General features: G+C 42.1%; 1 protein-coding gene across 5 annotated transcripts in view; it reads left to right on the top strand.

Moving 5' to 3' along the window:
- The window catches only part of phldb2b (pleckstrin homology-like domain, family B, member 2b), a 43,185-nt gene extending 17,966 nt beyond the window's left edge, over window positions 1-25,219 (top strand). For 2 of the 5 annotated variants that reach the window (XM_061093524.1, XM_061093527.1), the window contains 19 exons: window positions 1,466-1,585; window positions 3,686-3,870; window positions 4,924-6,135; window positions 9,516-9,887; window positions 11,133-11,294; window positions 11,639-11,776; window positions 12,954-13,082; window positions 14,459-14,614; window positions 14,742-14,852; window positions 15,010-15,084; window positions 16,643-16,789; window positions 17,734-17,874; window positions 17,970-18,069; window positions 19,191-19,341; window positions 21,797-21,887; window positions 21,984-22,130; window positions 22,430-22,649; window positions 22,981-23,066; window positions 23,304-25,219. In XM_061093524.1, coding sequence (XP_060949507.1) covers window positions 1,466-1,585; window positions 3,686-3,870; window positions 4,924-6,135; window positions 9,516-9,887; window positions 11,133-11,294; window positions 11,639-11,776; window positions 12,954-13,082; window positions 14,459-14,614; window positions 14,742-14,852; window positions 15,010-15,084; window positions 16,643-16,789; window positions 17,734-17,874; window positions 17,970-18,069; window positions 19,191-19,341; window positions 21,797-21,887; window positions 21,984-22,130; window positions 22,430-22,649; window positions 22,981-23,066; window positions 23,304-23,444 — 3,884 coding nt within the window. In that variant the 3' untranslated portion in view covers window positions 23,445-25,219. Of the gene's footprint in view, window positions 1-1,465; window positions 1,586-3,685; window positions 3,871-4,923; window positions 6,136-9,515; window positions 9,888-11,132; window positions 11,295-11,638; window positions 11,777-12,953; window positions 13,083-14,458; window positions 14,615-14,741; window positions 14,853-15,009; window positions 15,085-16,642; window positions 16,790-17,733; window positions 17,875-17,969; window positions 18,070-19,190; window positions 19,342-19,443; window positions 19,583-21,796; window positions 21,888-21,983; window positions 22,131-22,429; window positions 22,650-22,980; window positions 23,067-23,303 lie in introns of those variants that run through there. The other 3 variants (XM_061093525.1, XM_061093526.1, XM_061093528.1) reach the window with 3 other exon arrangements.
- The last annotated feature ends 1,458 nt before the right edge of the window (window positions 25,220-26,677 follow it).

Below are 26,677 nucleotides of genomic sequence, written 5' to 3'. Positions count from 1 at the left end.
GGTTGAGAGTCCAGCTGTGTAGACTAAACATTTCTTACGCCGTTTTTGTGTGTGTGTGTCTCTGTGTGTGTGTGTGTGTGGTGTTAGCTCCACCTCAGTGCTGCACTCCGGTCTCCCCCTGTGCTGGGAAATTGCAGCTTTGAAAGCAAAAAAAGAGAATCTGCACTCTCGGCGCTCTGAGGCAGTGTCGAGACAGGTATGACCTCTTGGAGCTAAACTATAATCTCACATTATGCAGCTTTTGAGTGTAGGTGTCCGCGGAACTGCACGTGAAATTAGAGAATGAGGAATAAAAGGAAAAGTAGAGATCGGAACCGGGGGAAGTGGGAAGGAAAGAAAAAACGGATCTGGACACTTTTTCCATTCTGTCTTTTTCCATTCACCCCTTTGCCATCCCCCTCCTGCCTCAGTGGTTATGTTGAGGTTCAGGTCCAAGGAATCTGATGTAACTGTAATGGAGCTATGAAGGAGACGTTGTGTTGTTTTAGCCTTTTACTCACATGCTAACAGTGTGGGGGTTTTCTCTAATGCTTATGTGAATAAGGATGGAGGTCGGGAGAAGAAAAGGAGCAAAGATGACGTGTGTCTTTTTTAGTGAGGCTTGTGGTTTCCTATCTTTTCTTTATTCAGTGACGTACTTTGATTTCTGACTTGGCATCTCTCAACTTTCTTTAACTTTACAGACTGTGTGTGTTTGTGCAAGTGTGTGTGTGTGTGTGTGGGGTTGTGTCAGCAGTGCCGTCTCCCTCCTTCCCCTCTGAAGTATTTGGACAGCTGTGGCCGACTGTGTGTATTACAGAGGTTGTGACCCTGACATCTTGTTTAATACCTGGCCCTCTCAGTCTAATTGATGGCCAGAATAAACACTGTGGTCTGGAATTGCTGGTTGTGTGCGAGCATGTGCAAGTGTCTGGGTGTGAAAAAAATACTCATTTTAAAGCTCCACTCGTGACTCTTCATACAGTGTTCGGAAATACCTAATAACCAGAACGGTTTTCAGACGTTAATTTTGGGAAATGTCCGGCCCCCTATTTCTGGACTCTGCCCATCTTCTTTTGTAGCCTCTTCTCCAGTTCCTCCCTTCTATCCTCCCCCTCCATCGCCTGCGTTCCAATTTTCATCTCTACCTCATGACGAATGATCCAATCACACGATGCTGCCTCAGCAATTACTGAACAATTGTACTAGATAAAGTTTAGTCTATTGAGTCTTTTTCAGACATGAACTTCGGAAAATGTCCTGACAATTGGGTCCGCACATTCTCCAGAGTTGGCCGTTCACATGTGAAGAACGAAAGAGGAGATGACTCTGACATTTGCATTCTCACATATAGCCCCTCCAGAAAATGTCAGTGTTGATGTGTGCGGACTTAAGAGCCTGTCTGAAAGCAGCTCCATCCACTAAAAGGCCATAACTTACTTGATTGTGCTTTTTGGGTCTTTACTCTCCTTTCTTTTCTCTCCAGGTTATTCCCTGTGTCTGGGTAAATCCTACTTCTTCCGCTTCAACCATCCTGAGGAGGCGAGCAGAATGAAGAGCATGCTTCCACAGAAGAGTCCTGTGTCGGCTTTGGCCTACAACACAGGTACACACACTCACACACACAGACACACACACACACGGTAAAACCCTTCCCTGACCCCTGAACTGCAGTTAATCCCTGTTCTTTTTTTCTTTGTTCCACCCCTCTGCCTTTGTTCTGCTGCATCACCATCTTTTTTCCTCCACCTCCTCGGTTTTCATCCTCACGCAGCTGCCTTTCACCTTTCCTCCACCTTTAGACATTCATCAGCTTTTTTTTTTACCATTGTAACATCAACACCCTTGCAAAAAAGTTTCAGGCAGGTGTATAATATCAGTGTGTGTGTGTAAGCAAGAGAGACAGGTAGGGTGGGGGCAGCTCTTTCTTCCAGCGCTCTCAGATGTCTATCCTAAACACACGCTTGCACTGTCACACAGATGCTCAAACTTAAATTCAAAACATGATGGAATGTTTTCGTCATCTGGTGGCCCTTCATCGCCGTGGTGATTCAGCTGGACTCTGTTGTCTCCGTAGTGATTGATCGGCCGGTGTGGAAGGTGCAAGCACGCCATAATCACTGGAATCCTTTCTCCTTACACTCCAAGACACAAGGAATGCAATCCTGTCTCCCACTGCCTTACATCTCAGACTTATACCTCTCCCTCAGACACACACACACCCATCTGTGTTATTACTGGCTGCCAACATTTATAATACACCTTTCAGATTGCCAAGACTCCCACTCGGACATGTGCACCTAAAGGGACGACTCGCACAAAGGCAAGAGTGGCCAGGGGTAGATGAGAGTGGTCACAATAGAGGAGAGTTGATGCACACCAGACCTCTAGTATAAATCTGCCCATGTATGGACACAACTACCCAGAGAGTGTGTGCGCGTGCAGATCTGATGATGTCTTTGATTTTCTGCCCCATTTCTCTCCACATGGCCTATGACGTGCACTTTTAGATCCTTTACTTTCCCTCGTACAATACCACTCAGCAAGGCGGGAGTAGCTGTTGAATACAACACACATGTAGGCTCTTGGCATGTGGACGTGCAGCGTACTCATTTCTCTCAGGCGGAGCCGCAGCTTATGTGTGTGGGTGTTTGAGGCAGTCAAACACTGGGTGGTCCGAGCTTAAACATTGTAATAGCTCCTTTTTTCCACATAACACCACACATGATAAAAAAAACCAGGTAGGTTTCTCACACATTCCTTTCCACTACCCAATGGTTTTACCTACCTTTTTTGATGAGAATGTTTTGAGACATCAGGCTTTTAGGGATTATCTAAAACAGAATTCACTTGGAGCTATCGATCAAATGAACTCCAGCTGATCTTGGAGGTATTTTACAAATTTTTGGCTGATATTTCCGTGTTAAATTTAGCAGAGAGTTAAAAATGGACTCGGTTGAGGTTTGGAAAATAGACCCTTCCACTGCTGAAAACGGCTTTAAAGAAAGGGCGGGGGACAGGGGGGCCTCTTGAGGGTATTCCAGAATATTTTGTGGTCTTTTTCATTTCCCCAAATCCTATAGTGAGGAACCGAACTCCAGTTAGAGTTGAGCTGTTTGTCTTGGATCCGATGGAGGGTTTTGTGCGAGTGTGTGTGTGTGTGTGTTGGTTCCTTTTCTGGGGGATCTCCTGCCAGTTGGGAATTGTTTGGGTTGGGTTTGTTCTACCAAGGGCGCTGTTTATGAATAGCTGCAGCTTCAGGTGAACGCAAACTTTCTTTTTATCTTCTTCCTGCCACCATTTATGGTTATTAAACCCTCGTAAGTAAGATTATGCAAAACAACAGTAGATGGGTTGCCACAAATCTTGGTAGAAGGGTGCAGTATGAGTCAGAAAAGAAACCATTACATTTTGATGGGGATACAGATCTGGAAGCAGACTTTCTTTAACATTGCGTGGTAGGGTATTTTTCTACATTCTCCTTAATTTCTCCGAATATACGCTATGCATCTTGATAGAATCCTTATACATCTTTATGGCTTATCCCTGCCATACAGATATTCTTGTATGGCAGGACATACACACTTGTTGTTGTTTCCTCATCCTGTTTCTTTTCCCCACGACTGTTCACCTGTATTTGTGTATCTTCAGGTTCCCATGTTGTCCATTCATTTTCTTGCCCATTCTACCTCTGCCCTCCCTCCAGACTACCTGAAGTTTAGCAGTGACTACAGCTATGCGGTGGTGGGCGGCACCAGCAGTGCAAGGGGCATGCGGTCGGCCTCCGAACTCCGGGACCTGATGGACACCCTGCAGCGCAAGAAGACTGCCCTGGAGAACAGCCTGAGAGCCAATGGGAATGCAAACCCCTCCTACTTCAGCATGACACAGGTCAGCCATCATTTAGCTCCACCCTCCAACGGTTTATTAGAGGCCCTCTTTTTAAGAGGTTTTCCAGCTACCCTGGGTGTTTGTCTTGGACTAACCAGGGTTCAACCATTATCCCTGGGCTCTACTAAAGTGTTGAACTTGCAATACATGATTAAGTCATAAATAGGGTTGCAAAATTCCAGGAATATTCAAAGTTGGAAACTTTCCATGGGAATTAACGGGAATAAACTGGAAATGTTGTGGGTAATTTATACTAACTGTATTGACCTTGTCATATACAGACATAAATATAAACATTTTGTTTTTTCATAGGCTGATTTGAGCCCTGAGGAAACTTTGGGCACTATACGCTTCGGCATCTTTGTGTCATTCTTAACATAGGTCTTTGCACAGTATTTGCAAATGTACACAGCCTTTCCTTCTACATCGGATGGGGTGAAATGTCTCCACACATGAGAGAGTGCACGTGGCATTGTTCTATAGAATAAGATGAGAAAAAAGTTTGTAAAAAAACACTAATGCAATGCCAGAGATATAAATAGTTAGCCAAACAATTGGAATCGTCTGTAAAAATATTTTACAATTGATTGATAAATCAATGGAAATAGGTTAGATGAACAACCCTCAATCAGCATGCTAATATATTTTCCATCGAAACTTACCTGACTCGACCTGCACACTACAGCAGGCCTCAATAGCCCTGCTGTAGTGTGAAGGATGCTGGGAATTATCTTTGCATGTGATGGAAGAATGCACAGTGGAGGGTTGAAATTCAACGTGCAGCGTGTGCTGCATTCCATACATCTTTAAAATAGAGTTTTGAATGATGTTTTTATTGCTCAGCGTTTAATTTGCTTTTTTTTTTTTTTTAATTCCCCAAATTCCCATCGACAGTTTCCGGAAATTTACCGGAAAGTTTCTGCCCCTTTGCAACCCTAGTGATAAACTTAAATCTACTGAAGCTGCGACATTACATTCTGTGCATAAATGTGCATTAGACATTTCAATAAGATGGTGTTTTTTAATATTTCTACTCTCTTCTCTTTCTCTCAGTCCCCCCCCACAACACCCGTCACAAGTCCTTCCACATCCTCATCAGCCTGTCAGGAACAGATAAGGCGATTCTATGGCTCGGATCGTCCACCCATGTCTTTGAAATCGGCTCCCCCTCTTCCCCCTGGACGTCGATCTGACCCGTCCTCCTATCTGACCTCCCGCTCCTCCCGCAACAACCAGGACAGCTTCAGTGTCGGTGAGAGCCGGCGACTGCACAGCCAGAGCTCCTCTCCTTTACTGTCCGCGTGGAACGGTGGAGGCTCTTCAAGTTCTGTTGCTGGTATGGATGGCTCCCTCCTCTCTCTTCCTCCTCCCTCCTCCTCCTCATCCCGCACTCCCTCGGCAGGAGGCGCAGTCAGCATGCCCTCAAGCCCCCGTCTCGGGCGTCGCAGCTGTGGGAACCAGGAGCCATCGCCCAGCAGTCGACCCAGGAAACACTCGGGAGGCTCGTTGAATGGGATGATGGGAGGAGAGTACAGCCGCTCCCTGCCACGCCTCTGCCCCTCCTCCTCTCCTCATGAAAACGGTAGATCGATGACCTTGTCAACGCTGCCCCCACGCAGATCCGATACGGCTGGGGGTCACAAATTTAGTAGAGACCATTACAGCAACATCAGCCAGGATGCAAACCACTATGGTGCTTACAGCAGGAATCAAAGTCAGACCCCGAACCAGGGAGAAAGTGTTGTGTCTATCTCCCTCTCCTCCACCAAGAACCCACCACCTACCACCCCCTCCATCTCGACCACAGCAGCCCCACCCGATGTGACCATCCCATCCAAAGCAGGGGGCTCCTCATCACCTCGTGTGGCCAAAAAGCTCAGTCTGACTTCCTCCAGCTCAGTTGGCACCAGCAGCTCCACAACCCCCAGCTCTCCAGACACAGAACAATATGCCGGCCATGGAGTCGCCCAATCAATGGAGCAGAGTTTGGCAGAAAAGGAGAGGCGGGGGGGCGATCTTGAACTCCACGGTACCCTGGGCCTTGGTCTTGGAGAGAGGAGAACCTCGTTTGGAAAGGCCGGGCTGGAGCCTCGGATGGGGTTCGGCGATAGAAGGACGTCATTTGGAAAGGGAGGAGTAGCTCCACCGGGGGGGTTCAGGGAAAGAAGGGGCAGTATCAGCTCGCTAAGCGGGAAAGAGGAACTGACGGACTACCACCAGCACCAAAAGGAGGAGAGACTACGTGAGCAGGAGGTGGAGAGACTGGTGAGTTGCAGTTTGTGTGCAGATGCATTGAGAACGCCATGTTTTCTTAATGTCTTCCAGCAAATGTAATTCCACACTGTGGGAACATATTTTCATTTGATCGTTTCTCTTAAAAATTACTGTAGGTGGAAAGAAAAGGAATGTGTTTAGGAATGCCTCCCTCCATCACTGACCTCCTCCCTGTCCTCACAAACGCACTCTCTCAGGGAGCTTAACACACAACTACACATACACACATACGCAAGCACACAGTGAGGTTCACCACTCACACAGATGTCTCTGACAGTTAACCGTTTCTAGCAGGACTATTCTTAACCCCGGGCTTGGATTTTGTGCGTGTCCGTGCGTGTGTAATGTGTGTTTATATCAGTCATCTGGAAAACCACCCAGTGTGGTTCGGTCCACCGAAGAGCCACAGAGCACATCAGTCAGTTGTCGGTCAGAGAAACTCTCGAAGATTAGAGAGCAGAGTTATGGTGGAGCAGGTGGAAAAACATACAGATGCTCAACATAATGACAAGTGGACTCAAGAATCCCCCCGTCCTTCTTTCTTTACTCTCAGAAAGTGGGGAGCGTAGATGACTGAACTGGTGTCTTCTTCTTTAGCTGTGAGAAATAGTTTTCTGGATGCTGTACAACCTAAACTGCTCCACGAACCTCCCAGTGGCCTTGGGCTAACCTCCACATGTTGTAGTTATGATATAAATATGGAATGTCCTGCTCTGATCAGAGAGACATATTTTACTTTGTTTAGTTTCAAGATGGAATATTTACTTTTCACCCCACAGCTTTACCTTTCATTTGGTTTAGTCTGTTATTTTTAGTATATGATATACAAACTGCTACCTCCTCTTAGGCACATGTGAATATGCATTTAAATGGAAGCTGTGATTTGCATTTCTTTAATTAATTGTAAAAATGATCATTACCTGAATGTTTTGAACAGCAGGTTCTTAATAACTGATCACATTAGCTGGAATGGACAGCAATTCGTCAGCATCATCAAGTCTAATTCTCAAGCTGTGTCTGCCCTCTAGTGGTGGTACAGAAAACCTGCTGTGGAGCTGACCACATTATCAGTTGTGCCGTTTACAATATGCAGCTTAGATGGATTTGGTGAGTTCTGGTTCAATATCAGTTATGGCATTTGATCAGCTCTAAGTTTGCTTTTTGGTACCAGCCATCAACATCATCTTGTGTTGATTGTGTAAATGGTTTCGAATTTACAGATTGAACAAGAGAGCAGAGGGATCACTGACAAGTAATGAAGAAAAACAAATGGGCAGAGATTGGGAGAAAGAAACATGAAGAGATAGCGTGATATTAAAATGTTATACTGGAATATAAGGGCCACATTGAAGGAATTTTTTTTGGGAGAATAATGTCATTATTATTCCAAGATGGTAATTTAATTTAAAAATAGTCATAAGATCACCAGAATAAAGAAAAAAATGGAAATAGGAAAATAAGCAGCAAGCAGAACACGTGCTCTGTGGAATTTCTTTCCTTCTGGATCTAAAATCCTGAAACAATCTCAGTGTTTCCTGAGAAACTACGACTTTGAATATCATGCAGGTCTCTAATCGTCGACCTCTACCAAACATGTCCTCCGAGTTTGTTCTTTGAAATAGACACAGTTTCTTGCTCAGTCCGTCAGAGTCCAGATATTTATGATAACATGCTGCTGATCTGACAAAAGAGGACATTTTGTATTGAAACAAGATCTGCATTCCTCATTTTAATGCATGCGTCAGGCTGATCTTCTGATCCTCCAAAATGACACCTAGGCTAAAATTATGACTTTGCGTAATATTACTTTTCTTTCTTAAAATGTAAGAAAATAGACATCAGGATTAAAAAACGAAATATTTTACAGCTGGCAATTTCTCTCATTTTCTCGCCAAAGTACGAGCTCATGCTGCGTCTCCCATCATGATCCCCTCGTCTTTCTCCCTTCACATTAGTCCATCCACTCATTTTTTTTTTATCGCGGTCACTGTCCCGCTCTCATCTGTCCCGCTCCCGTCTGTCCCTCTCCAGTTGACAGCTGATTACTATAAGGGCTCCACAGAGGCTTGTGGCCATTAGAATCGAGCAAGGTGACAAACAGACACTGGCTTGTTTTGGTCTCAGCTCCTGCTTCATATAACACAGGACAGTGTGAATATCTGCTTGTTTGCATGCACAATATTACACAATTTAATGTTGTGATTCATTATTTATATTAGTTCATAGATTTCAGTATTTTTTTGCATTTCATTTCTAATATAACATGTTAAATAATAAATATAATGTATGTTTATTGCGATGATTCTTTTCCTACATAGTATAGGACACATATCTCCAGCCTTTCTAAACAAGCAGGTTACTGTATCATGACTTTCACCTGGTTCAGATTCCTTTTTTTTAAGTACAATTTCCTGGAAAGAGTCTTGTTCCCTCAGTGGCAGCACACAGACACATTCCTCTGTCTGGAACCACAGCTTGTTCTCTCGTACTCTTCAGATCATAGTTGACAGCTGTCCACCGCCTCATTAGCTCACACACACCCACCGCCATCCCGAGTTACATTTTTTCCTGCCTCCATCTTTCCCTCTCTAACATTACTCACTCACACAGGCTCCTCATGTTACTCCCTCCAGGAAAGTGACTGCAGAACCTGTCAGAGGACTTTTCACTCCCTGCAGCCTCTGTAGCTCTCCCATATAGATTCATCTGGGCTGGCCGTAACGAGGGAAAACGGGATTCTCTCTCCTAGGATTTCCAGTGAGAGGAACTTAGACTTTCTAGTTGGGAAATCATGTACTATATCGGTGTGCAATGACACACAAGAAATTATAATGCAGAGTATATTTTCGACATAACCAGGACAAACCAGACAGTGATTTCTGCGATGCTTCCTCAGGTAACCTGAGCACTGAAGAGAATTTAAAATGATAATTTCTCTGTGTTGTTGTGACTCCGAAATTTTACATTTTCTATACACAGTATGTATGTATATGAAGAAAGGAAAAGTGAGAAGTCAGAAGTTGTTGCACTTCTTGACATCTGTTTGATATATCTCAACTTGTAATATCTTTATTTAAATGATTATTATTGTATGTGTGTTATTATCATTTGGTGCACACACTCAGCACGACTCCTGAGCTTTATAAAAATATCTTTTTATTTAATTAAATCGGCTTATATTGCATTTCTGTTGCATCCTAACAGCAACACTAAAAAACTGACTACACAATTTAAAAATCATGCCTTTCACTTTTAAGTACACCTTATTAAATAATCTGCTATTTTACTACAACAATCTACGACAAACCTTCAACTACATATTGCATATGATGTAACTCATGCTCGTGTTTATATGTGTGTGTTTATCTCAGGAGCGACAGCGGCTGGAGACCATCTTGTCTCTTTGTACGGAGCTGGGCCAGGTGGGGAGGGACGGTGGCGGCTCGACCTCAAGTCCCGCCTCCGCTGTGGCGGATCTCCAAAAGATCAACCAGGAGCTCCAGAAGCTCCAACTGAACGATGACGACGATGACGATGATGCACCGTCTGTCTTCTCTGACTTCTCGGCTGTTATCGACACCCCAGGGAGCGGACACATGACCTCCCCTGGATCAGAGAACGGTTTCTACGATGACGATCGGCCGTGGCCCAGAAGCCACCGAGACAATAGGGCAGAATCGCCCACTGTCAGTTTGCGAAGCTTTGCACCCTCGCCTTCTCCGCGTGCACAGAGGACCAATGAGGTATGAGAAATAGTATTTGATTTCTAATTAGAATGCAGATGTCTTCTTTGTGTTAAAACATCTACAGCCCTCCTATTATAATCACATCTTCTAGTCGAGCATTGAATAGGGGACTGATACGTGAATTGATTCCACTTCATAGGTTTGTTATTATCAAGGTCACTTTACCACCATTAGGGTCGCATAGTGGTTAGCAAGAAGGTTCTTGAATCGTATCCCAGTCTCTGCTGAGTTTGCATGTTCTCTATGTGTTTGCATGGGTTTTGTCTGTGACATGCTGAAGCGTTCACGTGAAAGGTGATGCCTTGGTAGATCAAGCAGGAGGCAGGGCATGACGTTAAAATACTTCTGTGGAAATCACGTGTTTTTGTTTTTGATCCAAAAGCTTTAGAATATCGTTTTTCCCAGTCAAATGGTACCTACTTTTCCTCCTGAGGAATTTGAATACGTGCCCAATTTTTGGACATATTCCTGCTGTATTTTCACTGGAGTTTTTCCGAAAGGCCTGGAGAATTTCCCCAGCAACTGACTTGGACATTTTTGCATTCTCACATAAAGCTCCTCTGGATAATTTCAGGAGATAATCCGGAGATCCGTGCATATCAGAGAGCAGCTGAAGTGGTTGGGTGTAATTTGATATCACGTGTCATTACAACATGACTATCCTACTCATTATGACAAATTACAAGTGAAGAGTAGAGTACTAGAACGCTGGCAAGAGAGAGACCGGAGACTGCACAAATAGGTGAATATAAGTGATTTGTAGTTGTTTTGTGTCATTCTGCGTGGAAGCTGTAATGTGTTAAGAGGTACAGTTGCTGTTTTGAATCTAGAGATAATTTTTTAATGACAGGAAAGGAGTGCAGGACTGCGATGGTTGCTCTTTTGACTTTGGTCAGCTTCTTAAAAGATTAATCGGGATTAATTGTGGGAAGTGTCGACTCGCCATGTTCTTTCTGAAAGCTAAGGATCACTTTTCTTAATACTTGGAAAGTCTTGACACACACATACTTCACCTACGCAGATGTGAGATATTTACAGAGCTTTTATTAGATTAGAGCTGGTCAAGTGTGAGAACTTATAATGGAGATCTTCTATATGTGTGTGTGTGATATAATTATGAAAACGGTCGGTGCTCCTTTTCCAGTTTATTCCACTGATTTATTACATTCGTGGAGTTGTGGATTATTGTTACAGCCACCTATGAATGCATTAGATCTCTAACTCTCCTGCTGATGTTACCAGGCTCTGGAGGACGCAGCCCGCCGCAGCAGACAGGACGTGAGACCTTCAGAGGAGGAAGTGAGGCAAGTGAAGGAGGAGAGGATCCAGCTGCTGAACAACATGGAGGAGCTGGAGAAAAAGATCAAGGACCTAGACAACCAAGTGGAAGAGTCTGCCTGCGAGGTAAAGCGAAGATGATATCTTTTGAAATAATTAATTGTTGAAATGTATATTTATATACAGATCAGATTATGGTTTTTAGTCATGGATCGTAATATTTTTCTGATCCGTGAAAAAAGTGAGACTAAAAAAAAAAAAAATTATATCAAGGAACTTTTGTAAAATTCCAGGGGTTCAGTGTTTAAAAAAAGTTCCAAATTGTGGAGGTCAACCTGTAATACACCACTCAAACTCTTACATTTAGGTGAAAAGCTCATATTTTGAAGTGGTGCCATTTTGAAGTTATAATAAAATTAAGAATACACCAGGACTTCATAAATCAGCTCTGCTGTGTGTATTTGTCCAAGGTGGAGGTTGAGCGAGCGCTGGTGGAGGCTGAGCAGGAGTCAGAGGTGGGTGCTATCCAGCAGGAAAAAGAGGCTCTGGAAGCTCTTTATAACAAGATGGCCGACCTGGAGACCAAGTCCCAACAGGAAAAAGACAAGGTACGCAGTGTGAGCTTTGTTGTTAAACCATGCGAGGGAGTAGGTACTTCTACTAAGAGCCTGTCCAGAGGACATTTGAAATGTAAAGAGGTTTAATCCAAAACTGGTGAAACGTCATGTTTGACAGCTGAGACTCAATTGGTTGAGTGTGTGTATCAATGGAACCTCATATCACTACTGCGAAGACTCTCTAGCTCCAAATGACGATAAAAGCACAAGATGGCTGCTCCCGTATCAGAGATATTTTGGATTTCAGGAGAAAGTGGAGATGCATCGTCCATCTTTATGTTCAATTTATGGTTTAAACCAGCAGCCTGCATTTCCCCTCCCAAAGTGTGCGTGTGAGAGATAGATAGTGAAATTACATGTGCTACTCAAAGACTCTCCAACATTTTGGGATCATGTGACTGACTGATAGGTGTAAATCCTTCTCATGCTGGACTCTGGTCCAAATATATATCTGTTAATACTGCCCAGGGTATAGCGGTCACCAACACTTCCATCTTACCCACACTGCCGGGGGGGACGGGCACACATGTGCTGTAAAGTTCTCCTCTGTTGGCTTGGGTCCTACCCTGACTGTGAATTTTACATGCACCCCACATTAGAGGTACATACAGTCAATGGTAAAACCACATTAAGATACTGAGTGAGTCAGAGGGAGAGACAGATTCAACAGTTAAATGCTCAACATGTTTACGAGTGGTGAATGTGAGTGCTTGTACAGGTTTTGGATGTGTGTGCGTGTATGTGTGGAATCTATTGAATCAATCATTCATGTGTTAGTTAACCTTCTGCTGTAACATCCCATATATCCCTTTCTTTCTCACCCATCATTAATTTTCGTTCAACAAATAAAAGAAAAAAAATACAGGAAACAGAACTCATGAAACTTCACATACCATCATCCCACCTTCATTTTTACTCCCTGCTCTGTTTTAGCAGATCTTACTTCTCCAGCTTTCCCTCCCTCCCCTCCCTCTCAGCTAATATCGCTGACCCAGTCGCTGTAGTAATTAACCGTGGCTCCCCAATCCAACTAACGCTGCCATCCTCTCTTTGTCCTGTTTGTGTGTGTGTGCGCGTTTGTGTGTCTTTGTCATTATATGTACACAAAAAAAACATGTACACGGTACATGTGTCCTTGTGTGGGCATCATCCTTGTGTGTATGCGAAGGCGTGTGAGTTGCTGCAGGCAGAGAGGGGCAGAGTAGAGAGGTTGGCTCAGATTGTGTGTGAGCAGCGCTCCCAGCTGGACAGCTGTCCTGAGGCCACCAAGGAGCCCCTGCAGGAGCAGCTAGCCAGGGTCAGTACACACTCAACACTGCACTCATGCATGCACAGGAAGGAACAGCGGGGTCCGAAAAAAATCTGGTGAATGTGTAAAGCGAATCTCGGGCTAAATCCATACAGCTGCTCTACCTTCACAAGTGTTTTGGCTCCAAATCCGTTTTAATCCAGGTCTAAAAAACACATCACTGGGCATGTGTGTGCCGGTGTAAACGTGTCAATTTGGTTGTTGCAGATTGTTTAAATAGAAAGTGGTCATGTGGTAGGAACCTGACGAATCAGCAAAGGCTACATTGTGACAGAAAAGACCCAATCAGCAAACGGCTGTGAGCGTCTACGTCACCACTCCAAACATCTCCATTTCTGCCCGTCCAGACTAAGACGCAGTCCCAGAGTTTTCAAACTAAACCATCAGAAGTGTTTCCTAACTTTTTCGCATCTCTAAAACTTCAGAGTAGTGAGGCCGACAGACGTATCAGCATCAGAGTTGATGTGTTTTCAAAACAAAGAGGTTGCGGTATGGATGTAGCCACAGAATCTTGAGTGTGTAAACCCATGGATCCATGAAAGCTAGGGTTAACCCTAACCTTAACACAATATGTAGGCAAGCTCACAAGCAACAATATTCAACAAGAAGTTGGAACTTAAGCCGCTGTGCTCACACACAGAAACCCAGAAAAAAATAGTTAACATGATTCTTGCATGCTTGAACTTGCATGTGAACATTTTCAGTCCTCAGCTAGCTTGCTCTCTGTGTCCATCTTCATCTTTATCTTCATCTTCACTTCTCACTGTCTAACTAACTACGTCTCTTTATTTCACAAAATGGTTTGATCCTGTAAAAGTATGAGTTTTCTCGATGGATGACCTGTAAGATCTGTTTGGGGCTCACAGAAATCCACGACATATAGAATGTCGAGGCCAAGTCTTCATTCTTTGTACAACTCTTCAACTCTATATTTTGGGTAAATGCTTGCAGAATGTAACATGTTGCCTAAACTGTAAAACACTGGTTATGCTTTGGTGGAGTTTGCTGCATGACTATTGAAATAAGACATCAGGTATCCGGTTTGCTTTGTCAGTGTATTAGCAACTGAGAAGGTGCTTGTCAATATATGATTGCTTCTCTATTTCTGTTTTTTCTCAAAGCAGTTGGGAAAAAGTTATTCAGGTAAAATAAAAATACTCAACAAAGATTCATATTTGACTATAGTGCAAAATTATAATAATCACGACTTCGAAGCTGCTTTTCTAATAAAAAAAATAGTTTTCAGGGTTTTTTGTGTGCGTTTATTAACCACTTGCATACACACTTTGCATACACACTCCTGTACACATGCATTCCTTTATTATGCCTGTTTACCAATGCATTATTCTTGTGTGTGTGTTCAGGACTGTGAGGTGCTTGAGGCGGAGACCAAGCGTTTCGAGGACCTGGAGTTTCAGCAGCTGGAGAGAGAGAGCAGGCAGGACGAGGACAAGGAAACACACACACAGCAACTTCTGCGAGAGATCGCAGAATACCAGCGCAGCACAGTCACTCGCAAGGTGACAGCTGAAACCCTAACCCTCTTCGCAATTCACATTTTGACTTTGTATATGAATGTAATGCAGTCTTTTTGAAATGTTTGTGAAGAAACAATCCGTCATTTTTTCCCCCTTTCAAAAACCTCAGGAGCGATTGTTGACTCTGAAGAAGCAGGCGGCACAAATTACCCAGCAGGCTCAGCGAGAGAAGGAGAGCTTCTTAAAGGAGAGGAGCAACCTTGAATCAATGCTGCAAAGGGTACAAGGAAATCCATGTTTGCATGTGTATGCATGGGACTTTTCTTTGCTTCTGCACAAGATAAAAATGTTCATAAAAGTCCAGCATCAATAAAAGGTACATTTTTGAATATTAAGTTTTTATGTTTTGCTTCCCCTTTTGTTTGCATTTCTTCTAGGAAAAAGAAAACCTTTCCCAACTGGAGGGAAAACATACCGACCTCACTGGAAGCAGGGGTTTCACACTGAGAGAGGTGGGTTTATGTCACAGCTGTCACACAAGAAGATGAGACTGATGCCTCCTTTTGAACAATTTCTAAGAAGGGAAGGGAGCCTCCGTTATTTGAATGGCTGAGCGTTTCCCTCCGTGCTTGAGAGAGTCTTTTAGTGACTGTTGCTGTGACTGCACATCGGCTACAATTATCTCCCCTGCAAGAAAACTATAGACACATTTACATTGACACCAATGTTCCCATAATAACCTGACTGAGACAATAATCAGAATAAGACACTGCCATGCAAACAGCATTTTCTAATTAACTAAATAAATAAAAATAAAATTAAATAAGGTCTTACTCAGAATAAGCAATACTTCAAACAAGACTTGTGGACTTGTGAAGCATTCTGACCTTAGTTGCATTATGTTAACATGTATAGGCGTAAGGTCAATAGTCAGAATATTACTGTCCATGGAAACGCAGTCAGTGAGAGGGTGCAGTCAACAACTACCTCCCCCATCCCTCCTTTCCTCTTTTTCATCTGGAATCCTCTGCGGCTCTTGTACTGTTTTACTAATTCATCCGTTTATCCCTTGTTTTCTTCTTTGTCCAGATTGTCTGTTTAAACCCATTTCTTCCTATTGGGGATTTCCCTGATCCCAAGCCGACTCCTTTCACATTTGGTATCTGCCGATAGAGTCCGTTGCCACACTTGCTAAATTACGCTACTTAAAGGTGGATTAAATAACCTACTGTCTGTATTTGACACATATTTTTGAAATAACATAGCTGTAGACTACTTCATAAAATATATATCTTTGCCCCATATACCGCGTCAAATCAAAATCACAGTTTTTTGCTTAAATCATTGATGTGGTGTGAAGTGGGATAACCTACCATCAGGTTACTCACAGCGACGGCTGATATGAAACTACCACCGGCCACGTTTGTCATTTTACTGGAGAAAGCAAAACTGAGCATTGCCTCAAAATGATGCTGCTAGTTTAATGTTTTCAGATTCTGCGTCCAAATAATATTTCACATTCGTACAGTACATACTAATCCTCCCTGGCTTAAGCAGATTCATGCTGCACTGTAGAAGCCAGGTGTCTTAAAGAAGAGGAGCTGCAACACAATCGAGATGAAATGGACAAAACACAGCCGAGCATCGTTTTTAGCAACAATTTGGATTCCTGTTGTTCCATCAGATACAGATCCATTAAAGAATGCCTGGATCAGCCAGATCCTTACAATCGTCTTCGGAGATCTCTACCTCCAATGCTTTGTTCCTCCTCTTCAATCAGTTTCTTGTTCTGCCAGGAATTTGAGTTTAGAATTATTACAATAATTCTATGCACATACTCACACATATTAACTCTGAGGTAACCTCGTAAGAATGTGAATGGTCTTGTTTATTCCTCTCAATCATTAACAGTGTCGCTTGTCTTACTTGACAGGACTTTTCCCCTGTTTTTTTGCCTTGAAACTAAAAGTCTGCATCATTCTAACGACTACTTTGTCATAACATATTAATATGGCTACGTTATGCCTCACTCCTTCTCTCTCCTCCATTTCTCTGTTGATGCTTGTCCAGGGCTATGTCACAGTCAGTGAAATCAAGGGGCTTTACTCCCAGCTTAGAGGAGACCCTAAACCCGCCCCTGCTCTGGCCAATGCCTCTCTTGACTCCAAGGCAAAGCCCTCTCCTGGCGACGACACCCCCAAACCACTGGAGGATGAGGTGTGTGTGTGTATAGTGGTGCAAAGGGCTTGCTTGTGTTGTTAGTTACACAGACGCAGATGATACAAATTTCCCCTCCTTCTCCTTTTTATGTTTTTTCACTTTTCTGACACGCTCCTCTCTTCTTTCCAAAGCCCTATTATTCTTCCTCACCTGCCGACTGTCACTCCTCTTCCTCCTCCTCCTCCTTCTCCTCCTCCCACCGTAATACCCGCCCCTTCCCCAAAACCCCCTCTGTGCATTGGCCAGAGAACATGGTGTCTTATCGAGATCCCTCCCCTCTCCCTGACTCTCCCCCACCTCCTCTTCCTGTCAAAAAACACCACCACCATCTCAGCCAGGTAAAGTGAACTGTAGTCGATATAGATTGTTGAAAATGTAGATGTAGTGCACGATGGACATTTTTTCACTGCAGCCATTTTGATATGAAATTGTAGGCAAACACACAACCCAAATCAAAGCACTGCTTAACAACTGCGTGAACATTATTATTAACCTTTTTGTTGGTGTCTATAAGGTGCAGAGCCTACCTACACTGGCACCTAGTAGAGCCCATCTGCTATGGTCCAACAGTCCCCCTAAATACAATCACAACAATTCCATACATTTATAAATATCAGTTTCCTAAAACAGTTGCTGCAAAAGAAGTCAATGGAGTGTGGTTTTGTCTGCCACATTGTCTTGTCGTCTTTTTTCTTTCTTACTACCACTAGAGGTCAGCAAAGTAAGCCATCTTACAACTCATACATATAGTTGGTAGAAAAAAGTGGGACCATGTTAAATCACCTCAAATTAAGCAGGATCATATTGATTGTTGATTTAAATTGAGATAAATGTTGAGAATGAGAAATTAATTAATAAATATATGAATTAATTAATGTTAAAATTAACGGTTTACATCTCCTCCCTCTGTTTTTGTGTGTTGTGTGCGTGTGTTTGATCAGCATTTCCGTTTGCTGGAGGAGAGAAAGAGGTCTGAGAGAGATGGGTCCCATCTGAGTGACACATTACCCAGAAAGAAGGTCACTCCCAACATGAGCCGCCAGTTCACGTGTGCAACACTCGGACGCAGTTACCCCACCAAGGTACACACGCACAGATCATTCTATGAAGTTCTACTGTTTATTGATTAACTTAAGGAATAAGTAAAAACGTTTTGTCTCTTCTTGGTTCTTCTTAGTCCCATCAGCCCCTGGTACAGAGCACAAGCTGTGGCAGCATTCTTCCAAGGATGTTCTCGCTGTCCAGCAAGGAAAATGATTCTCGGTGTTTGCATAAAGGTGAACACGCACACACACACACACACACACACACACACACACACACACACAACCCCTCACACATTCACTAACACACTTGGAAGCCTAAAATAGGGATGAAGAGAGAGCAGGCCAGTGTTTTAATCTTTTAGTCAGTTGTGTCTCCATCTCTCGCTTGGGTTGTGACATGGAAATATGCCTTATATGGTCACAATAACCCAAATAGGGTTTTGTGGGTGGGTGTGCACATCTTTGCGTTTTTGTTTATCTGTCAGGGAAGATCATGGAGGAATGCGAGTGGAGGAGGGCTGTCCCTTCAAGTGATACAGACCGTTACAACAAGTGGACAATTTTCTTCCTAATGCTTTTGAGAATGAACAATTAGTCCTGTTGTGTCAACTGTTAGAGGTGTTCTATATGCGTCTACTATTCATTGTTACAAAAACGTTGTTACACGGAAACTTCCTATTGCAATAGCAATTTTTTTTAAATCTTTTTACTCACCAGTGTTATTACTATCGGTTTGGACATTTGCTGATTTGTGGTTTTGAACCTAAGTTTTGCTGCTGTGAGATCAGTTTAATGTGTATTCGGTCTTAAAGAAAATGGATTTACTTATATGCCACTTTTATTTATTTGCTTTTCTTCTGTGCCTGACACTGGGATGTGTATTTGGCCCCCTAGTCCCTTTGGTCCCTTGATGTGGCTCATCAGATGGGTGGGTCTGCTGCATGGAGCTGATAGCATCAGGTTGTGTGTATTTGTGTGTTTCTGTTTCCTGTACCCAGAGGCTGAGTTTGTCTCTCTTTAAAGTATCAGCTCTGTAATTTTGCCACCATTCCTCGCTCTCGTCCTGAGGATGCCTCATTTTTCTTCCCACACATCTTTGGACTGTCAAAATCAAATTCAGGAGTCTTTTGTACATTGTTAGTCTGACATTCTGGACACAGGAAGAGTTGCACCATTAAGGTGTGGATATATTGCTTTTCACCGTGGCGGGACATTGTGATCCAAACTCAAAGCTGTCTGGGGAAAGCGTTGTGCCAGAGGATGTGACTGAAACAGGTACAACATGGATGTGCAGGAAAATGCGGAGTACTGTTAATTAACTAAATGTATTTTCTCTTTCTGCGTGTTTCCAGGTCAGCCTGGCTCTCGAGCCGCTTCGCAGACCAACGTCTACCTCGATGCCTTTGGGTACCGTGACCACCAGGCCTTTGACACAATGAGCATGGATAGTACGGACTCCATTGAAACCAGCATCTCTGCTTGCTCTCCTGACAATGTCTCCAAGTAAGTTCACACATGTTTTACTGTGGACACTAATAGAAGTTAAGGGAACAATACAAATTAAGCCTGTATGTGCTGCTGAACGTTAAATCCTCTCTTCCTCAGGCTGATAAGTGCTATGAGAAAACCAACAAACTACTAAAGAATGACAAAAAAGGATGAAACAAAACAAGAGACAGACAGAAAACCCCAAAAATGTCCCTCTGTGTTATTTAATATGAAACATTGATTTTGAGAAAGGGGGTGGGGGGGGGGGGTGGCGGTCAGCAACAAAGAACAGGAAAGAAAAGTAAGTTAATGTAAAAAGTGTGTGGAGAGGTTTCCCGCCTTTCATGTTCCCTCGCAGGATTTGTACAATTGTGTGTGTTATGAGTAAAGGGGAACTCTTGATTAGGCCTCCTGGGGGTCAGGTTACAGAGGAGAGAAAACATCGAAGTGTGTGTGTGTGTGTGTGTGTGTGTGTGTGTGTGTGTCTGTGTCTGTGTCTGTGTCTGTGTCTGTGTGTCTGTATGTGTGTGTCAGTCAACCCCCTCAGGTTCAGATGAACTGAGCGAACCAGTTTAAATATGGAGGTACATTTTAGGGGTCCAGTCAGCTTGGACTAAAACCATGTGTGCCTGCTTTTCCCCCCTCTCATGTTTTTTCCAGTGGTTGCATCTGTATTTTGTCCACCCCCATTCTCTTGTTCTTCTCAATGGTTTGGTCTTGTTTCCCTAAACCATTTGCAGATTGATCTCCCTGCATTGCATGTTCTCCTCTCCTCGGCTCCAGTTTGAATTGTGTTGCAGCATCTTACATTGAATTTCAGGATGCGTGGTGTTGGAACAACAAATTAGTTTTAGGATAGTAAAGAAGTGGATTTAGTTTTGTTATCTGGTCAGTGATGTCCCATTTTGAGGAGATGCAAGTGCTGGAGCAAGATCAAGTTGTTTTCAAGTAACCCGAATACTAATAGGAATATATTTGCTCTGGGTTAGTCTGCAATGACTATGAGAACGATTCCCTCTCGTCGACTGAGGTAAGAGAAAGGCAGGGGGAGCTGCAGGAAGAGGAAAGAATGGAGTTGAATGTTTAATGACCAGTAGTTTTTGTTAATGAAAGTGAATTATATTGAACGTGTTAACTACCTGGTTAGAACGTCCAAAGTCTAATTGAAGGCATTCAGAAGAGCCCTACCAGGTTATTGATTGGCAGGTAAAAATTGTCCAATATGAGCCATTTCAGTTATAGTGTTGCAGATGTACACAGATATGAAAACATTTATTTTACAGTATTAACAATGCACGAAAGATTCATTTTTATATTTGTATATTTTCAGTTGTATAGTACTATAGAGTATATTTGGATGCATTTATGTTTGTTTTTAATTTAGTTCTTCTATGATAAAGGTTATGGTTAAACTATTAAATATCTATTCTCAATCACATTTCTTTGTCATAGTGTTTTGACAATGATGTTTTAGGATAAAAAAAAAAATATATTTAATATATTTGTGTCAGGAAATGTTATTTCTCCCTTCAATCTGTATCTGCGTCAGTCTCAGAAATCCATATCGGCCGGGCTCTAGTATTCAGTTGAAATTATTGCAGGATGCTGCAAAGTGAAACTGTTGAAACTGAATATGAAAAGCATTTTTCTTTACTTCACCACTTACTCTTGTCTTTCCTTCATTTTTTCATGATATCTTTCCAAATCCTGTCTTCAGATGCTTTAGTTCTTTCCTCCCTCTCTCTGTCTGCCTTATTATTTTTAAATGATTTGATTGGATATTGTCCAATATCTACCAATCATCTTATCCAAGTTGTGATATCATTTACTTTTTGCTGCAGATAAGAATTAGTGTGTTTGCATGTCAGAGGAAGAGAGAAAAAAGTAATGTTGTTGTTGTGATAAAATGACCAAACATGTGCACAAACTCTTCCCTGTGGTAATTCATGTGATGTGTAGATAATCAGCTGTCGTGGGGACCTGTACTAGAGCAGACGTGATTGTCTACACCGCTTAGAATGATTCAGCTCACACACAAGCATGAATTATACTGAGAATTCTCAGCAGAGGGCAGCATTTGGCCGGATATCTAACTAGTGATTGTACATCCTGTATGTATACGCTCTCAGTATTATTTGGACGTTTATACGCACACATCCAGGGACCGTTTATTCATGCACAGAAACACAAAACATACTCTACCACAGTCTTGGTAAAAGATTAAGTACAAAAGGCAAAGTGCAGCATATCTATAGCCGTGATAGTGACTCAAAGATTTACAGTAAGTATTAAAGTCAGAATGGAATCGGTTTGTCATATTCACTGCTGGTCTATCAGGTTAAATTCATTAACATAACAGCTTCATGACATTTTGAATGTGATGAAATTGAAAGTTCAACATTGAAATATGGTTTGGTGTTTGTTTTTCTATAACTTTAAAACAAATGTGTGTTGTGTTTGTGCTCCGTAGTGCCAGCACGTCAAATGTGGCCAAGCTGGAGGAGATGGAGCGTCTGCTGAGAGAGGCTCAGGCAGAGAAGCACCGTCTTATCGAAAACAAGGTCACTAAAGAGATTTATCAAGCCTGATTTCAAATCTTAAACCTAAACACCAGGAGACACAACTAAAACCGGTATGTGATTTATTTATTTCTTCAGGAGCAAGAGATGGAAATGCGAAAGCAGGCGCTGGATGAGGAAAAGAAAAGAAGGGAGGACCTGGAGAAGAGGCTACTGGAGGAGACAAGCAGACGCCAAAAACTCATCGACCGCGAGGTGAAACTTCGAGAGAAACAAAGGGCACAGGTGAGAACTCAGAAAGTACAGTGTTTGTGGTTAGGTGATTATATTTCGGGACACCACCCTAATTACAACCAGTGAAGTGTTCAGTGTCATCAGGAAGAGGTTTCTTATCCTCTCCTTTCTACCTAAAGATAATTTAATATTAGCATCACCCATTAACTTTTAATTTTTACCACCAACTGCTAAATATTGTGTTCATCTCCATGGTTCGTAATTCTATTTCTAATTAATAGTATTTTGAAATGAATCATTGTTATGACTTGAACTGGTTCCCTCTCCTACTCATTCACCCTTCCGTTCAGTCCCGGCCATTAACACGCTACCTACCAGTGAGAAAGGACGACTTTGACCTGCGGGCTCACATCGAGTCGGCGGGCCACAGCGCGGACACATGCTTCCACCTGTCCATCTCGGAAAAGACTTGTCGCGGTTACTTGGTCAAGATGGGAGGCAAAATCAAAACGTGGAAGAAACGCTGGTTTGTCTTCGACCGCAACCGACGCACACTCTCCTACTATGCAGGTAGGACAGAAGAGTTACACACACATGCACCAAAATGAAGACATGTGTATGTTGGTCATACGGAGCAGGGGAGATTATATATAAATTCAATGTTTCGCTTTCTTATCAGTCAGAAACTTTACACTGAATTATGTGTGTATTATATCATTCATTTAAAAAAAAATTTTTTTTTTTATTGTCAAATAAGTATATTGCCACACCATATGGACTAAATATGTTTGTCAAAAGAGATTTTAGTGTTAAATTGAATGCATATACAAAAATGCAAATATGTGAGTGGAATCTCCTATATTTTCAACTGAATATTTAATTTCATATTGATCTGCTGCAGATAAACATGAAGTCAAGCTGAAAGGAGTCGTCTACTTTCAAGCTATTGAGGAAGTGTATTATGATCACTTGAAGAATGCACACAAGGTATGTGTTTGCATCCTTTGCCTATACTGTATATTACTCCAACAGCGATGAATGCTACTAACCCCTGTTGTGAAAAAAATAAGATTTCTTAACCTTTAATATTCATGCTTTATTTTCTAGTATTCTTCTGTTTCCTTCCTGTCTTTGTTCCTTTTCAATTGTTTCTCACTTTTAAATTCATCCTTCTTTTCCCCTATTGCATCCTTTTCTCTCATCCTCGTGTTCTTCTCCTTCCAGAGTCCAAACCCCTCCCTGACCTTCAGTATTAAGACTCACGACCGGGTCTACTACATGGTCGCTCCCTCCCCGGAGGCCATGAGGATCTGGATGGATGTAATCGTCACAGGTGCTGAGGGATACACCCAGTTCATGGTTTAGTGAGGGGTTATGGCGGCGGGATACGCCGACATGTTACTGCTCTTTGTGGCTCCAAAGATTACGTTTTTTATGTCTGTTTTTATCCTTGGAAGTTTCTGGATGGATATTGTACAGAAAGAAAACAGTTTCTGCTGAGACGGCTGCCTTGAGTTTTCAAACTTTGAATATATGCAGGGTTTTACAATTTAATGTGGACCATTCATGTGAAATAGAATAGGCAGATGTACGATAATAATTTTGACATTGTTAGGCAATCAGGTTCAGGCCAAAATAAGAAATTAAGAGGAGGAAATTGGTGCTATGGTCCCTGCAATCCTTTGCAGTGGGCTCAGGAGTATTGCAATGATTTGCACATGCAGGTGACATTAGAGATTCTTCTAATTAAGACGCTGACTGTAACCATTTTTTCAGCTTTATTACGTCCGTATCTACATCTTGTTAGTTCCATCTACAGGGGAAATACGTAAAAGTTGTGTCTTAAAATGCTACGTGCCAAGCAACCTTCAATAATTGTTATGTGTCATGGAACAACTCAAATTTTTAAAGGATTTATTAAATGTCAGATGATTTCAAGTGCATTGTAAATCATTTATTCCATTTTATGTGTACACAATAAATAATGCATATAAAGTTAGCAAATGTAGCTGAGCAAATATATTTTATATTTAAACTTTTTCATTTTGATTTAATATCATGCATCATATATATTTGTCCTGAAAAAAGTGCCTTCTTTCTGTGCATGCTCGATGTAAATATCTATTTTCTATGAGGTTCCTATTAAGCTTTAAGGCTGTATTCTTATACTGTATATTCACTGTCACTAGTAATTCAAGTCACAGCACATTTACATTGGGGTGTATTACACGCTTTAAATAGTGATCAATCATGTAGGATGTATTATTATTCTGGGTTTACAAGAGTGTCACCATGGGCTGAAGATGAAACCACTGTTCGATCGTGTCATGTGACATGTCTTCATCAAGAGTTAAATCAGAAAGAGGAATATTGACTTTTAATAACCCTCCGAGTCGTTATATGTGTACATATTGTTTTCTTTAAGTTGTTTTAAAACAGTTATCACAGTTAATGAGCCATTATCCACTTAAGACTCCTGTTTGTGCGTTTTTGTAATTTTTTGTCTATATTTTTAAGATCTACGTTTATCTATACACTAAATGCTGAACTGTCTGTGGTGAGAAAAATGTGCAAATGAAATAGAAATATGTTTCTGTGTGGTTGACTGAGATCTATGGTACACAAGCTCAATTAATAGACATTGAGTCGTAAAAACAGGCCGATAATTGTGCTGCTTTGGTCCTTTAGCTTTCAATGTGTTGCTTTGATTGTCGTCAATGTGACTGATGTATTTGTTTCAACTGACAATTCCGCATTGATTACTGAAACTTCTTTTATCATGATCCTCCACACTACATCAGAAAACGTCCTCTGACTAGTGCGTTCGTTATATTGCCTCATGACATTGCTTATTGTTTTGTTTTATTGACCAAAGTACATGTCCATGAAGTGCAATATAGACAGTACATACACAAATTATTCAAGTTGCAGCTTTACTTTGAAGATGTTCAATTTATTTACACTCAATACCCTGTGACAGTGCAAAAGCAGCATTAAGAAATGCTAAATTATTAAAGGAAAAACATTTTTCACCTTTTTTAAAAATAATTATTTGTATGTTGCTCCTACTATACTGTATTTATGCCTATGCATGTATCTTTTGTATTTCCATATGAACAATAAAATACAATTTTACTTTCTGATTGTCCATTTTGTAAAAAGTGTGTTTAAGAGCATACTAATAACTATTATTTAACAAGCCGTTGCTTCCATTTCCATTACAGACCTGCAAAAGAAGCTTAAAGGAGACATTGTGTATGTAAAGTTTTGCAAGTAAAAAACTTCTCGCTCGCTGGAAGTTTATGACAAATCAGAGACTTGGCTTTATCGGCAAGGGGAGGGGCTTAAAGAGACAGGAGCTCAAACCGAGTGTTTCACACAGAGACTAAAAAGAGGAGCTACAGCAATGGACAGTATCAGAGCTGTGATGTGTTTTTTGAACATCAGAGCATTTCAACCTTTTCAAGTTATAACCCACGTTCAAATGATGAACTGGAATGTTGACTTGGCTCATATCAGCTGTCCATGCACTTACATGTCATTGGGCAAAACACAAGAAGTCAAATTAGGTGGAGGAAGTTGCAATGCACCAGCAGCAAGCCAGAAGTCATGGAGTTCTAGCCCGTACCCACCAATCAGGACAAGGCTCAATGGCTCATTGCACCTGTAAGACCTGAATAACCGGCCTGTTGCAAAAGAAATGACATCTTCACACGTTGAACTAAAGCCTGATACTAGAGTATCAACAATGTACAGTCAAGGTGCACCGTGTAGTCTGCAACATATACCTTTCTAAATCAGCTTGATTTGGAAAGTTTGGTACGTGTGGTTGTTGAAATACCAAAGTTAATGTTTTCCAGCAGTTAGGGGGGGACACTGTGATGGATTGGGATTGCGAAAGGAATAATTTTTTCACGCACTGTGCCAGTTGTGAGGGCTCTGTTGAACGTGTGTGGCAGAGGTCAGTTGCAAAGGCCAGTAGGAGTCATGTAAATATATATAGGGACACTTTTAAACCAGTAGGCTGCCCGACTGCAAAATCAGGTCACTGATGACGCGGGCCTGACCACATCTCGATGCTCCAATCACACAGCAGCACAGTCATTTGATATACTGCACCCAGTGATCATTTAATATGTCATCTGCCCTCTAGTAATGTTTATGGGTGGACTCTGCCCTGCAATCAGCATATGTGAGAAGGACAGGGACTGTTTCATCTGTGGCTTGATAAATATCAACTGCTGTTGAGGAACAAAGATAAGATCAGATCAGGTGAAGTATACAATATGAAGTAGTCTAATAACCTTGCACAGTACATTTCCCAACAGGGCCGCTCATTAGGCCATTCATCAGTCCACAAACGTTGCAGGACAATATAATCCAGAGACAGACTCACAAAACGCCATCATCAGTAAAGGGTTAGATTCAAAAGCCTGAATGGATTCATTGATATAAAGACCAGTTTGCTTTACTGCCTGGGTTACCCTGGATCAGTTCAGTTCAAGGAGCCTTGGCTATAAATAGACTGAGTGAGTGTTCTTGGAAAGACCACTGTGTGTGTGTGTGTGTGTGTGTGTGTGTGTGTGTGTGTGTGTGTG

Source organism: Limanda limanda, chromosome 20 (genome assembly GCF_963576545.1).
Source record: "Limanda limanda chromosome 20, fLimLim1.1, whole genome shotgun sequence".
In the NCBI taxonomy this organism is placed as follows: Eukaryota; Metazoa; Chordata; class Actinopteri; order Pleuronectiformes; family Pleuronectidae; genus Limanda; species Limanda limanda.
This window is presented reverse-complemented; position numbering and strand designations above follow the sequence as displayed.